We start from the raw sequence: 15526 nt of genomic DNA on the forward strand, positions 1-15526 counted from the left end.
AGAACATTAAATCGAATAGTACAGATCAGGCACCCAGTGGTGCCAATCCCCTATACGTTATTAAGTAAGATCCCCCATAACCACAAATGGTTTAGTGTGATAGATTTAAAGGATGCCTTTTGGGCTTGTCCCTTGGCGGAGGAAAGATTTGGGACTATCCCCCTTTGAAATCTTATTTGGATTACCTTATCTGGGATCGAATGGAGAATTGCCAATTCCCGAAACTAAAGATTTGTTTTTAAAGAAGTATATACTGGGCTTGTCCTCCTCTTTGTCTTTCCTCGGGAAACAGGGTTTATTGGCACAGACTCCACCCCTTGAATTCACCGTTCACCCCATCCAGCCGGGAGATTGGGTCTTAGTAAAATCATGGACAGAGACTAAATTGCAGCCGGACTGGGAAGGGCCGTACCAGGCTCTTTTGACTACTGAAACGGCAATAAGGATGGCGGAGAAAGGCTGGACTCATTACACTCGGATCAAAGGGCCTGTGGACCCTCCAGTTGAGGAAGAAGTCTGGACAGCCCAATCAACGCAAGACCCGCTGAAACTCAGACTAAAGAGATTTTGAGTAACTGATTATACAGTGGCGATGCAAGCGCGGGGTTATTTCTGTAAGATTGTATATTAAGTCTTTTTGTGCTTCAGCATGATGATTAGAATACTGGGAATGCTTAGAGTTATGATCCCTCTTAGTATTGGGATTTTGTCAAATATCATTTTCATATGTATTATTAACGGTTCCTGAGTCTGATAATCCACAAGTAATAGACACTGATGCATGCAGCTTATTAAATTGTGGGGATGTAGATAATCAGAGACAGTACCGCAGCTCTGAGATACATCTTAAGTCCTATGGGGATGGTACTTGGTATAATGGTCTCGTCACAGTACACTGGGCCCCCTTCCGGCCAGCTCGCAATTGTCCCGATAAAAAGTGTAACCCAATATACCTAACAATAAGGAAAACTACATGGCATGAAGCAATTCTGGGGGGTGGGGGGGGGCATCTATGAGATACAAGTGAAACATTTGGGATCGAAATGAAAGCAAATGGGAAGGATTTCTTGGACTGTTGTTTTTGAATTAGCGTAGGACAGGGAAAACGGGTAGAATTAGTGGATAATAAGATACAACCTTTCACCCCTCCTGATGATCCTAAAGGTGTTGTGAGGGGATGAAGTTAGGCCTGTACAAACATGTTTCCCACTTTGTATGGAGACACAGGAACAAACCCTAATTAAAGAGGTCATAAAGATCAGAGTGGCCTCCGGAAAGGCCGAGATGGAAAGAATATGCCTAACGATGACCTGCAGTGGGATGATGCCAAACGACCTTATGAGGCCATTCTATCACGGACAAGGCCGGATAAGCAGGGGTGGTGGGATCAGTCTTAGGGAAGTGAATGATGTAAATGGGGGGGAACAATGAAATAAGAAAAAATATGTAGGGACCCAAATTATATAAATTTCGAGAGTTTATTGAATTTGGTGTGTTTTTGTCCCTGCCTTGTGGACATTACACCCACTTGCAATTGTAAAATAAAGGACACTGCTGATTCAGATTTTTGTCTTGGACTGCAATTATTGAAGTGAGTGAGCTTTGTTTCTCACAAAGGGATCACTCTGGGATATTTGGGACTGGGAGGGGGTCACTGCTCCACTGTTTGTGGATGGTGAGAGGTGAAGCAGATCAGTCCAGGGTTTGTGAATGGGGTGTGGGGTAATGGGAATCACTCAGGGTTTGGGACTGCACGCAGTGATCATTCCATTATTTAGGGATGTGAGAGTGGGGAAATCACTCTGGAATATGGAGAGATCTTGCAATCTCATGCTTGGTATCTTGGGGATCACTCCAGGATTTGAGGAATGGGTGGGGGGAGCTACCACTTCAGCATTTGGGAAATTATTTGGGGCATTGGGGACTATGGTGGGGTCTCTCTTGGATTTGGGGATTGGGAACTGTGCTGGAGTGAAGCCATTCTGGGATTTGGAGCCTTGCGTTGAGGGAGGGGAGAAATCACTGTATGATCTGGGGACTTTGTGGAGGAGGTTTGGAGAGAGGCGATATCATTCTGGGCTTTAATGTCTGGTGAGCAGATCACTCTCGGGTTTGAGAGGCATTGGGGAGGGAGGATCACTGATATTTGGGGACTCGCGGGTGGGTCATTCTGGGGTTTCGGAACTGGGGGACGCCTCACTGCAGGGTTTTTGGTGCAGGGGGTCACTGCGGGGTTGCTAAACATCACCAATTTGATCAACGCCCTTTCCGACGCCTCACTCAACGTGGACGACCGAGTTGAACATTCCCACAACGTGTTGACGTACGTGCGTACGTAGGCAGCGGCGTGTTGACGTTGTTAGACGCTCCCTCCTGTTTCCCCCCCACCCTCACCCCCACCACACACCGGTGAGTATTGTTGTTGTGGCTTTTCTGTCGGCCTCTTCGTTCATCTCGGTTCGGTGGGTATTTCCGCCGCCACATCCTTCTGGGATGGCTGGGTTGTCAGTACGTTCCTGACTTTTTCTGCTTTTCAGCCCGAAGTTGCCCTCCGTCCCGATTTAAAGCATTAACACAGAGCCCGAGGGAAGAGGCCTCACCGGCCTGGGCTGTTTACCCAAGGGCTTGGGGAAAGAGAGAGAGAGAGAGAGACAGGGATGTTTGCCCCCGGGCGGGGAGGACGAGGGATATTTACTCGGACGCAGTGGTGGGGAGGAAGAAGGTGTACCGGCGGCGGCGGTGATTTTGAGGGATGTAGAGATGTGTTTATTGGGGGAGGGAGGGTGGAGGTGCTTGAGAGCTGTTTAATCTCGGAGGAAAGAGAAAAGACGAGTGTTAACTCTAAAGGGAGGAGGGGAGGTAGAGGGTGGGGAATTAGAGATGTAATGGGAAGGGGGGGGGGACAGAAACAATGATTGGCTGGAGAACCTCCCCCCCAAGGGTCCGCGGATAACGTGTTTGGTCTAGTGTGGTGGAAGTGGGTAGCTGTTTACCCAGGAGGCAGGGACAATGTATTTTCTTGGATTGGGTCTTTGGGGTGGGGGGGTGATTGGCGGGTGGGTAGTGGCATCGTGTTTACCTTGGGGCCTGATTGAGGCTTGGTGAAAATTGAGACGAAAAAGATGTGATGGATTTCTGTTGAAATTAGGGGGTCTGTAGCAGTTGAAATGAAAAGTTATAAGGTTGGAGTTCAGAGATGTTCTACGCCAAAAGGCAAAGGGTTTGGCAATGACTTACAGGAAAGACATGCATAGAGAAGTCCACGACAGTGTTTTGGAGAAACAGTGCCTCATTTTTGGGATAATTTTGCAGCCTTTTCTACTCAGTATTGAGTTCACTTATTTCAGACAGTGAACTCTGTCCTTCCTTTTTAATGTTCTTTATCCCAATGTCTATCTTATTTCAGATTCTTGCTTACAGTTTGAGCTGACCTTGATTCTGCTATTTACCTGTGATTTGTTATTTCCTTACAATCATAAGAAATAGGAACACATTCAGACTATTTTTTCACTCAAGTCTGCTCCATATCATGGTTGATCTGTTTCAGACCGCAACTCCTCATTTGTATCGGCTCCTCATCGTAGCCCTCAACTCCCTGATAATTTTTTAAAAAATTGATCTTGTCTTTTAATATTTTTTGCATCTAGTGTCCACAACATTTGGATAGAGAATTCCACACATTCAGATCCTTTGGAGAAGAGATTACTTTTTGTCGCAGTTTTAAACAAGTGTTCATTTATTCTGTAACTGTGCCATCAAATTGCGATGTTTTCCACTGGTGAAAACATCTATCCTGTCAAACCATCTTGGAATCTTGAATATTTAATTCTTTAAAATCTTAATGAATAGAGGCCTGACCTTTTAGCTATTTTTATAAAGTCAACCTCTTCTTCCCAGGGATCAGCCTAATTGTTTCTTTTCAATTGCTTACAATATAATATTCATTGTTAAATACTGGAACCAAACTGTATACAGTATTCCAGGTGTCACTTGTAACAAGACTTGCGTATTTTTCATCACTACTGCCTAGTAACGTCAAAATTCCATTTGTCACCTTAATGACTTGCTGTGCTTGCAAGATGACATTTTGTGTTTCATATACAAAATTACCTAGATCCTACTATTTTGTACTGTTTTGGAGTTCATACCTATTAAATAGACTGCTTTGTGATTCTTCCTACCAAAGTGCGAAATCTCACACTTATTAAACTGTATATTCGTTGTGCCCACATCACAACATACCAATAGTAAATTTGGATACATTACACTACTCCTTTCTCCAGGTTATTAATATGGGTAGTAAATAAATTGTGGCTTGATGACTGATCCATGTCACTAACATCTTTCCAACCTGAAGAAGACCAGTTATTAACTCTACTTGTATTCTCAAAGAACCCCAGAAAATTTGTCAAACAGATTTCCCTTTCACAAAGCTATGTTGACTCTATTCAATTGTTTTCTAAGTATTCTGCTATTTCTTCCTTAATGCACCCTAGTGTTTTCTGAGTGATATATATTAAGCTAACTGCCCGATAATTTTCTATTTTGTACTTTCCTCTCTTAAATAGGGGCATTACTTTGATTTTCCAATGCTCTGGAACCCTCCTGAAGTCTAGTGAGTTCTGCAATATTTTGATCAACTACAGCCACTTTCTTTAAAACCCTTGGATGGAGGCCATCAGATCCTGGGAACTTGTCTGCCTTTTGTCCCATTAGTTTATCTGATACTTTGTCATGACAGAGACTTTGAAATATTTCCTCCCATTAGCACCTTGTTATCTGTTTGCTTTAGAATGTTTATAATGTCCTCCATCATGAAGACTGTTGTAAAACATACCTTTAAGTTATCTGCCAATTAGCAGTTCTGCACTTACATCCCCCCGGGTCCCATACTTTAGCTACACTTTCTTTTTAATCTACTGTGGAAACTCTTGGCTGTTTACTTTTACGTTTCTTGCCAATTTACTTGCATAATCAATTTTCTCCTTTCTCATCAAATTTGTGGTCATCTGATTCCTAAAGTAATTTTGTTGCCTAAAGCATTTCCAATCCTCTGGCCTATCACTAGTTTTTGGTGCTTTGTATGCCTTACTTTTTGAATGAACACACTCTTTGATCACCTTTAATAACCTCGATTGTTCATCATTCTTAAGTACCTTTTGATCGGAATTCATTTTTGCTGAGTGCAATAATGTATCTGCTAAAGTGTCTGCCACTGCTCATCTGCTGACTGTGCCACTCCCTTTTGGTTCCACTTCTCTTCAATTCCAAAGAAAAGTCACATTGGACTCTCTCTGTAGTTGCTGTCCGACCAGATGGGTTATTGCAGCACTTTATTTCTGGTAGTTATGTTTTATGCAAGAAGCAGTACGTCTGAAGATTATAACTCACCCTCGGTTGGTGCCAAAGGTTCAGATTTTGACTTTCACCTGGCAGGGTTACCATCAGCCATACTATCAAAATCTCATGCCACGCCGCCACAATCCAGAGCCCTATTACAACTGAGCACCTCAGACAAAGCCAATTTCTTCCTCTCAATAATGATTACCTATTGCAATGTTTAAATCCGAAAGCAAAACTTAGAGCGTTTGGAAAATGAATACATTACTTTATGTATTTATTCTGATAGCCTTGTGTGGAAAGTATTGACTCTTAAGAATTTTATTTCTCTTCATCTCATTTTCTCCAGTGCCTTTTATAAAATATTATTTTTACTCAATCTTTTCATGTTATGACACAGCTCTGGGTCAATTGGGACTTGAACATTCATGGGGATACAACTACTGCACACCATATTAAACTCTCAACTTCACTTTTAATTACATTATTCTGTTGTGATTTTTATTTCTTTTCTATGAAGTGAAAACTAATAGCGTGATAATTGAACACATTTATTCTTGATTGACCATTACAGCCTTGGCCACATTCTGCCTCCGACTGGACAACATTCCCCTTCACAACCTTACCGCCCCTATTTCGGCAGAGATCATTATACTCAGTTGTAAAGGTCACCCATTCAAACCATTCTGAAAAGATTGAACTTTGACAGCAGTTTCGTTTGCATTGTAAATGCTAGGAAGTGTTAATGATTATTTAATATGAATATAGTTAGACATTAATCTTTGCCATGTACGTTTTTAAGTCCTAGACAACTTGAACTTGATAAGTGTGAGGCTGTTGATTTTGAAAGAATGGCTCAGTTTGGAGGACAGAAGAATCCCCCATGGACCACCCAATTTTCTGCTGCTGTTACACAGCCAGGTCAGTCTTTCTCAGTACTGCTGTTTATTCTGTGTAATCATATCTCTCTCTTAAGCTGAGCAGTATGTGTTCAGTCCCAGACAGTGCACAATTGTCATCTGAGCACCAGGTCACCTTCAGAACCCAAAACAAATGTGGGCTGAAATTTTCAGGGCAGTGGCAGTGGTTTTCAAATTGCCACTGCACTCAACTTCCCCCAGTTGGACACTGCTGTGCATTTCTAGCAGGTCTACTGATCCCAGTTTTCTCAGTTGAGGTGAACAGGACACCGCCCCTTCTATGGCATTTGTTACACTACAAGAACTGTAGCAGTTCAAGAATACAGCTCACCACTGCCTTCTTGAGTATTTAGAGGAGGTCAGTGAATGCTGATCAAGCTAGCAATGGGCATATCCCACGAACAATTTAAAATAAACGCATATTTCAGAGGGTCCCAAAGAGTGGGGAAATTGACCTTACAAGTTGAAACAGAGGTCAGCATTTCAGGACCTCATGCACATCTTCAGTTATATGTCCTATCCCCTAATCGCAGATCAGAGGTTTTGACCTGTTGTGTGTATCTCGGGAATTGTGTCTGCTAACAAGCTTGTTAAAGAAAAGCACTAAATGCTGGAAGTTCTCAGTAAGTCTATCAGCGTCTGTGGAAAGAGAATAAGGGTGAAACATGTACTGTTTCCTATCCACAGGTGGTGCCTGACCAGGTGAGTATTTCCAGCATTTTCTTCTAATTCAAATTATCAACATCTGCAGTATATTGCTTTTAAATGATGCCTTCTTATTCACATGATCACACATGCTATTTCATCCTGATTCAGCTATGATCTTGGTAAAACTGCTGGACAAAGCCTTACCATTGCTGTCATGTATGAATTTATTGTCTCCATCAGGTGCCCTTGGTGTTCAGCCATCGCTGCTAGGTGCCTCTCCAGCTATGTATACCCAACAGCCAGCTCTGGCTGCGGCTGGCCTCACCACCCAAACACCTTCAGGCTATCAGCTTACCCAGTCAGCAGCCTTACAACAGCAGGCAGCAGCTGTTGCATTGCAGCAGGTATGCTTGACCACTCTCTTAGTGTCATGAACAGATATGCAGAGAGATCCTGTGCTCTCCTTTGATCAATGCAGTTTAGACATGATACAGTTATGTTGTTCTGTAATCCTATTGGTTAATCCAACTGATAAAATTTCAGCTGCCTAATTAACCAATGGGTATGAATTCTGGCATTTTTTAATCATGGATTTATTTTTAATACAGTGAATTGTATTGTAGATCAGAGGCGTACTGGCAAATGTAGCTTTAAAACCAATGTTTGTCATTGTGAATCAGGGAATCCAGGAGTGCATCTCAAAATCTGAATGTTTTAATGGTACCAGTGCTTGAAGAAAAGATTAAGAGTTTCTTCTCTGAATTAAAGATGCGCAGGTTAGAAGGATTTGCCATGCTAAATTGCCTATAGTGCCCACGGGTGTGGAGTTATGGGGATAGGGTGAGGGGATGGGTTTGGGTGGGGTCCTTTTCAGAGAACCGCTGCAGGCCAAATGACCTCTTTCTACGCTGGAGGAAGCCAGCCAAATGGCCTCATGTGCCATAACAATTCAGTGATTGTATAAATAATCGCGCAAGTAACGAATCTAATTACCAGCTTCACCTTGTTCGATGGGTTAGATTAGATTAGATTACATTACAGTGTGGAAACAGGCCCTTCAGCCCAACAAGTCCACACCGACCCGCCGAAGCGCAACCCACCCATGCCCCTACATTTACCCCTTACCTAACACTACGGGCAATTTAGCATGGCCAATTCACCTGGCCTGCACATCTTTGGACTGTGGGAGGAAACCGGAGCACCCGGAGGAAACCCACGCATACATGGGGAGAACGTGCAAACTCCACGCAGTCAGTCGCCTGAGGCGGGAATTGAACCCGGGTCTCTGGCGCTGTGAGGCAGCAGTGCTCACCACCGTGCCGCCCACTAATTAGATTAGAAACTGTAGACATCACATGTTAGTATAGTCAGAAACTTACAGTATTTTTAGGTTGTTGTGTTGCTTATATAACTACATTGCAAGAGGGAGATGAGTAGATTACCCTTTCCAGAAGAAGGTGTACAAAGTTAAAAATCCCACAACATCAGGTTATAGTCCATCAGGTTTATTTGGAAGCACTAACTTTCAGAGCGCTACTCCTCCTCCATCAGGTGGGTGGTACAATTACTGCTGGCTGAGACTTCTTTTTGGTTATATTTTTATTTAGCTTATTTTTGGTTGGAATCACTAAAGTGAGCAGTGGTGGACGAAGGGTGAGAGAATTCTGGGAAGAATGAGCCATTGAGATGTAGTTAGGTAAATGTACTCATAAATCAAGGGGCACAGTGTAGCAGGAAGTGTGACATTACCTCCTAGTACATAATTTATAGGGAGAAAGTATGCTCACTGAAACTGTATTCTTCATTTTTTGTTTAAAGAAATAATCTCATGGGCTGCAGATAATTTAAATTATCAAACATATGCAGCTGCTCAGGTGAGCAACTCGCCTGCACACACCACAGAAAAATGACAGGGAACATTGCTGATGGTGGTGTCCTGTCACTGGAAGTGATGAGTGAGAGATATGAGGTGGTGAATTGAATAAGTGAATTGGAATTGTATGCTAAATCTCACAGTCGAGAGTGTGGTGCTGGAAAAGCACAACAGGTTAGGCAGCTTCAGAGGAGCAGGAGAATCAACGTTTCGGGCATAAGCCCTTCATCAGGAATGAGGCTTTTATGCTAAATCTCACGGTATTAAATGTTGAGATTTTACTGTAGGTTTACAATTAGTGAAAGCATTTCTGCCTTTATTGCCACATTATGTTAATTACTTCGGGATCTTGTGTAAAGTCTCAAATATTAGTGAAATGGGTTATATATAATGTCCTTGTTTCTGATCTATGTTTCTGCTCCATAATCTGTATTGCTGTATTTCTCACTTTTGTACTTGGTGACAATCACCAACATTACCATCTTTTCCTGTTGAGGTGCTTTGCTCTGCCTTTGGGGTCAGGTCCAATGCTGAGAGTGCTGAATTCCAGGAGTTTCATGACAAAGTGCTCACGGCAAGCTGAATTTGTATTTTTTAAACATTCACGAATGGGACGTGGACATTGCTGGCTTGCCACTACTTTTTATTGACTGTCCCTAGTTGCCCTTGAGAAGGTGGTGGTGAGCTACCTCCTTGAACTGCTGCAGTCCACACTTCTTGACTTCTGTTATTTGTGGAGTCTTTGGAGAAGGAATATTGGGACAAGAGAAGACCGTTTGGCTCCTTAAGTATGTTCTGCTATTTGGTGAGTTCATGGCTAGCCAACAGCCCAACCTGACATACCATTGACCTGTGCCCTTTAAAATCAAATTTTAAATGAATGTTGATCCATCATTAATTGCTAATTTCAGAAGAGTTGAAGTTTCGACCATTGTTTGTAGAAGTGTTTGTTAACTTCACCCCTGAAAGATTTGGCTTTTTGTTTAGATAATGCCTCTGAGTTCAAGACTTCCCAACCCAATCGTACAAACGTAGAAACATAGAAAATGGGATCAGGAGTAGGCCATTCAGCCCTTTGACCATGCTGCATATTTTTATATGGTCATGGCTTATCATCTTACTCTATATGCTGTTCACGCTTTTACTGCATGCCCTTTAAGCCCTTTTCTCCAAAAGCTACGTCTAAATCTTTGAAAATGTTCAATGTTTGATCTCAACTGTTGTTTTTGGCAGAGCTGACGACTCTCTGGGTGTAGAAATATTTACTCATCGTAGTCCTAAAACCTTAAGTTGGGACCCTAGTCCTGGACTCTGTAGTCATCGAGAACATACTTGCTGCCTTTACCCTGTCTCGTACTGTTAGAGCTTTATAGGTTTCTGAGATCACACCTCATTTTTTGAAATAACAGTAAATATAGTCCTGGCTGATTCAATTTCTCTTCATAGTCTACCCTGCTATCTCAGGAATCTGTCTGTGAAACCTTTGTAGCACACTTTCCATGTATGTAGGTTTGCTCGCTGAGCTGGAAGGTTCATTTTCAGACGTTTTGTCACCATACTAGGTAACATCTTCTGTGAGCCTCCACTGCTGATGATTCCTGCTTTTTATTTATATGTTTGGGTTTCTTTTGGGTTGTTGATGTCATTTCCTGTTCTTTTTCTCAGTGGGTGGTAGATTGGGTCGAAGTTAATGTGTTTGTTGATAGAGTTCTGGTTGGAATGCCATGCTTCTAGGAATTCTCGTGCTTGACTCTGTTTGGCTTGTCCTAGGATGGATGTGTTGTCCCAAATGAAGTGGTGACCTTCCTCATCTGAATGTAAGGATACTAGTGAGAGAGTGTCATGTTGTTTTGTGGTTAGTTGATGTTCATGTATCCTGGAGGCTAGTTTTCTGCCTGTTTGTCCAATGTAGTGTTTGTTACAGTTCTTGCACAGTATTTTGTAAATGACATTAGTTTTGCATGTTGTCTGTATAGGGTCTTTCAAGTTCATTAGCTGCTGTTTTATTGTGTTGTTGGGCTACCATGATGCCAGGGGATGTTGTGAAACTTGAAAGAGTTCAGAAAAGAATTACAAGGATGTTGCCTGAGGGATCATTTTGCTCAGAATAACTCTGTCAGGAGAGGTTTTCTTTGGCTTTAATTTCCTTGATCATTTCTGTGTGAAGAGACAGCAGCGAATAGAAATGATTCCATTGCTTTTTGATTTTCACAATGTTGTCAATTTGTTTTCCAGCAATACCAGCAGCCCCAGCAGACCATTTACAGTGTGCAGCAACAGGTTTGTGCCATTTTGCTTTTGAGAAAAGTTTGGCTGGAGTGAGTGGAGCAGATTGCCGTTATTAATGTTATACAGATTAATGTTATACAGATTGCCGTTATACAGATGTCCTTATTTACTGCGATTGACCTTGCTTTGCAATTAAGTTTTACCTGAGCATTCTTGTTGATTTAATAATTTGTGAAAATTGATAAACAGTTGTGAATTATAAATATTTTCTATTCATAAAGTGCTCATAAAATGTGTATGATATGATCTGTATCCCTCTATTCCCTGTCTGTTCATGTATTTGTCTAAATTCCTCTTAAATGTTGCTGAATTAACTGTTTCTACCATCTGCCCTGGCTGCATGTTCCCAGAACCTACTACCCTCTGTGTACAAAAAAAAGTCTTACACATCTCTTAAATTTTCCCTTTTAATCTTAAACCTACAGCCCTAATATTTGACGTTTCCAGCTATGAAAAACACTGACTATCCACCTTATCCATGATGTGGAGGTGCTGGTGTTGGACTGGGGTGGGCAAAGTATAAAAATCATATAACACTAAGTCATAGTCCAGCAGGTTTATTTGCAAGTACTCGCATTCGGGGCGCTGCTCCTTCATCAGGTAGCTGTGGAGTAGGATCATAAGACACAATTTATATCAAAACATCACAGTGTTATGCACCTGAAATGATATATTGAACAAACCTAGATTGCTGTTAAGTCTTTCATCTTTTCAGATGGGTTGCAGCATTCTGTTCATTAATACATAAATCCCAGAACTACCCTCAATCACATTCTTGCGATAACTTCAGGTTTTATTTGAAAAAAGGACATCTCAGCTCAGACAATGCATTAAAGTTTGGGATACAGGCAGACTCTAACCTCACACCTTTAGTACATTGTCTGAGCTGAGATGTCACTTTTCAAAGTAAACTGTTAAGTTATCTCAAGAATGTGACTTGAAAGAAGTTCTACAAGAGATCAGTGAGGTCCTCAATGTTTACCATGGAGACATGAACACTTCAGAATTAGCGAAAGGTAGTGGTCATATCTTGGGGGCCGTCCATATCGCAGTTATATGGTCCTGACCAGATATATCCACAAACGTGGCAAGAGGCTAGTGAAGAAATTGCAGGGGCCCTGGCTGATATATTTGCATTATCATTAGCCACGCATGAGGTCCCAGAAGACTGGAGAATAGCAAATGTTGTGCCCTTATTCAAGAAGGAACTGCAGACCAGTAAGGCTAATGTCTGTGGTAGGTAAGTTACTTGAGAAGATTCTGAGATAAAATATAAATGCATTTGGAAAGACAAGGAATGGACAGCATGGCTTTGTCTATGGGAAATCATGCTTCATAAATTTGTTTGAGTTCTTTGATAAAGTGACCAGGAAGGTTGATGAAGGTGGTAGACGTCTATACGGACTTTAGTAAGGCCTTTGATAAGTTTCAACATGGGAGGCTGCTCTGGAAAATTAGATTGGATGGAATCCAAGGGGAGGTGGCAAGCTGGACACTCAATTGGCTTCATGGTAGGAGGCAGAGGGTAATAGTGGGAGGATGCTTGTCAGACTGGAGGCCTGTGACTCGTGAAGTACCTCGGGTCAGTCCTGGGCCCGTTGCTGTTTGTTATTTATATCAATGATTTGGATGAGAATGTCCAAGGCATGGTTAGTAAATTTGCAGATGATGCTAAAATAGCAGTATCGTGGACAGTGAGGAAGGTTGTCAGAAACTTCAGCAGGACCTTGATCAGCTGGGAAATTGGGCCAAGAAATGGCAAATAGAGTTTAATATAGATAAGTGTGAGGTCTTGCATTTTGGAAAGTCAAATCAAGAAGGGAGTTTCTTGGTGAATGGTAGGGCCTTAAGGTGTATAGTGGAACAGAGGGACCTTGGAGTTCAGATTCACAGTTCTCTGAAGGTGGAGTCACAGGTAGACAGGGCAGTGAAGAAGGCTTTTGGCACACTGGTCATTGAGTATCAAAGTTGGGAGGTTATGTTGCAGTTATGTAGGATGTTGGTGAGGCTGCACTTGGAGTATTGTGTTCAGTTTTGGTTACCTTGCTTTTGGAAGACTGTTATTAAACCGGAAAGAGTGCAGAAGATATTTACAAGGTTGTTGCTGGGACTCAAAGGTCTGAGTTATAGGGAATGATTGGACAAGATTGGACTCTTTTTCTTTAGAGCGTAGGAGACCAAGAGGGGATCTTATAGAAGTGTATAAGATTATGAGAGGTTTGGATAGGGTGAATGCATTCAGTCTTTTTCCCAAGGTTGAGAATCAAGAACTAGAGGGTATCAGTTTAAGGTTAAAGGGGAAAGGTTAAAAGGGAAGCTGACAGACAACGTTTTTACACATAGGGTGGTGTGCATATGGGATGAGCTGCCAGTGGAAGTGGTTGAGGTGGGTAGATTAGATTAGATTACATTAGATTAGATTACATTACAGTGTGGAAACAGGCCCTTCGGCCCAACAAGTCCACACCGACCTGCCGAAGCACAACCCACCAATACCCTTACATTTACCCCTATTTACCCCTATACCTAACACTATTGGCAATTTAGCGTGGCCAATTCACTTGACCTGCACATCTTTGGACTATGGGAGAAAACCGGAGCACCCAGAGGAAACCCACGCAGACACTGGGAGAACGTGCAAACTCCACACAGTCAATCGCCTGAGGTGGGAATTGAACCCGGGTCTCTGGCGCTGTGAGGCAACTGTGCCACCGTGCCGCCCTACCATTTAAAAACGTTTTTGCGCACTTAGGTCTAGGTGCATCTTTTATTTTTAACAAAATTTATGCAGATCAATGAAGAGCTACCCTTTTTTCTACTCTTTCTTGGGATGAGGAAATATCTGCCGAGGCCAGCATCTATTGCCCAATCCTGATTGACCTCAAGAAAATAGTAATGAGCTGCTTTCTTGAATAACTGAAGTTCATGCTTTTGACCCAGCAGCAGTGAAGGAATGGTGATTATAGTTCCAGGACAGATGATTAGTGACGTGGAGAGAACCTTGCAAATCCTGGTGTTACCATAAATGTGCTGCCTCTTCAAGGTGGTGGAGGTTGCAGATTGGGAAAGTGCTGTTAAAGGACCCTTTGTGAGTTTTTATAGTGCACCTGCCACTGTGAATTGGTGAGGGAAGTCAATAGCACCACTTATAATCAAGCAGACTGCTTTGACCTTGATGATGCCAAATGTCTTGAGATTGTTGGATCTGTACTCATTACACAAATGGGTACATGAACAACATTTAAAAGGCATTTGGATAAATGCCTGGATAGGAAAGATGTAAAAGGATATGGGCCAAGTGCAGAAAAATGGGGTTAGCATGGATGGATGTTTTGGTCGGCATGTGCCAGTTTGGACCAAAAGGCCTGTTCCTGTGCAGTAGGACTGAATGACTCTAAGCAAAATATTCATATAATATCTTGGTCTCTGGTAAATCCCCCTTCAGTACTTGTTGTTTGCTTCCCTATTTGGGTTTTCAGTTCTCCTGTGAACTGTCTATAGTCAATCTCATCTTCAGCTTATTTTATCTTTTTTGTAATATAGGGACCTCTTGATTTTTATGCTCTATTTTTGTCTTTCTTGGGAATATATCTTGATTGTACCTGAATCAGCTCCTCTTAAACGATGTTGCATATTTGCACCTCAAATGACTGATCTCCCATCCACCGCCTCCAACCTCATAGTCCCACAACCCCACACCGCCTGTTTCTACCTCCTGCCCAAATTCCACAAACCTGACTGCCCCGGCCGACCCATTGTCTCAGCCTGCTCCTGCCCCACCGAACTCATCTCTGCATACCTCGACACTGTCCTGTCCCCCTTAGTCCAAGAACTCCCCACCTACTTTCGGGACACCACCCACGCCCTCCATCTGCTCCATGATTTTCACTTCCCCAATGCCTTATCTTCACGATGGACATCCAGTCCCAATACACTTCCATCCCCCATCATGAAGGCCTCCAAACCCTCTGCTTCTTCCTTTCCCGCCGACCCAACCAGTACCCTTCCATTGACACCCTCCTTCGACTGACTGAACTGGTCCTCACTCTTAACAACTTCTCCTTCCAATCCTCCCACTTGCTCCAAACCGCATGGGCCCCAGCTATGCCTGCCTCTTTGTTGGATATGTGGAACAGTCCATCTTCCGCAGCTACACTGGCACCACCCCCCACCTTTTGCTCCGCTACATCGATGATTGTATTGGCACTACCTCGGGCTCCCACGAGGAGGTTGAACAGTTCATCCACTTTACTAACACCTTCCACCCCGACCTCAAATTTACCTAGACTGTCTCAGACTCCTCCCTCCCCTTCCTAGACCCCTCCATTTCTATCTTGGGCGACCGACTCAACACAGACATTTACTACAAACCGACCGACTCCCACAGCTACCTAGATTACACCTCCTCCCACCCTGCCCCCTGTAAAAACGCCATCCCATATTCCCAATTCCTTCG

At 42.7% G+C, this 15526-nt stretch overlaps 1 protein-coding gene across 4 annotated transcripts in view; it reads left to right on the forward strand.

Annotated features, from left to right (window-relative positions):
• Window positions 1–2329: 2329 nt before the first annotated feature.
• The window catches only part of ccar1 (cell division cycle and apoptosis regulator 1), a 131172-nt gene continuing 117975 nt past the window's right edge, over window positions 2330–15526 (forward strand). Inside the window, exons 1-4 of one of the 4 annotated variants that reach the window (XM_043683131.1) lie at window positions 2330–2409; window positions 6143–6261; window positions 7149–7312; window positions 11017–11061. In XM_043683131.1, coding sequence (XP_043539066.1) covers window positions 6192–6261; window positions 7149–7312; window positions 11017–11061 — 279 coding nt within the window. In that variant the 5' untranslated portion in view covers window positions 2330–2409; window positions 6143–6191. The other 3 variants (XM_043683130.1, XM_043683132.1, XM_043683133.1) reach the window with 3 other exon arrangements.

The sequence above is a fragment of the Chiloscyllium plagiosum genome, chromosome 46 (assembly GCF_004010195.1).
Source record: "Chiloscyllium plagiosum isolate BGI_BamShark_2017 chromosome 46, ASM401019v2, whole genome shotgun sequence".
Lineage (NCBI taxonomy): Eukaryota > Metazoa > Chordata > Chondrichthyes > Orectolobiformes > Hemiscylliidae > Chiloscyllium > Chiloscyllium plagiosum.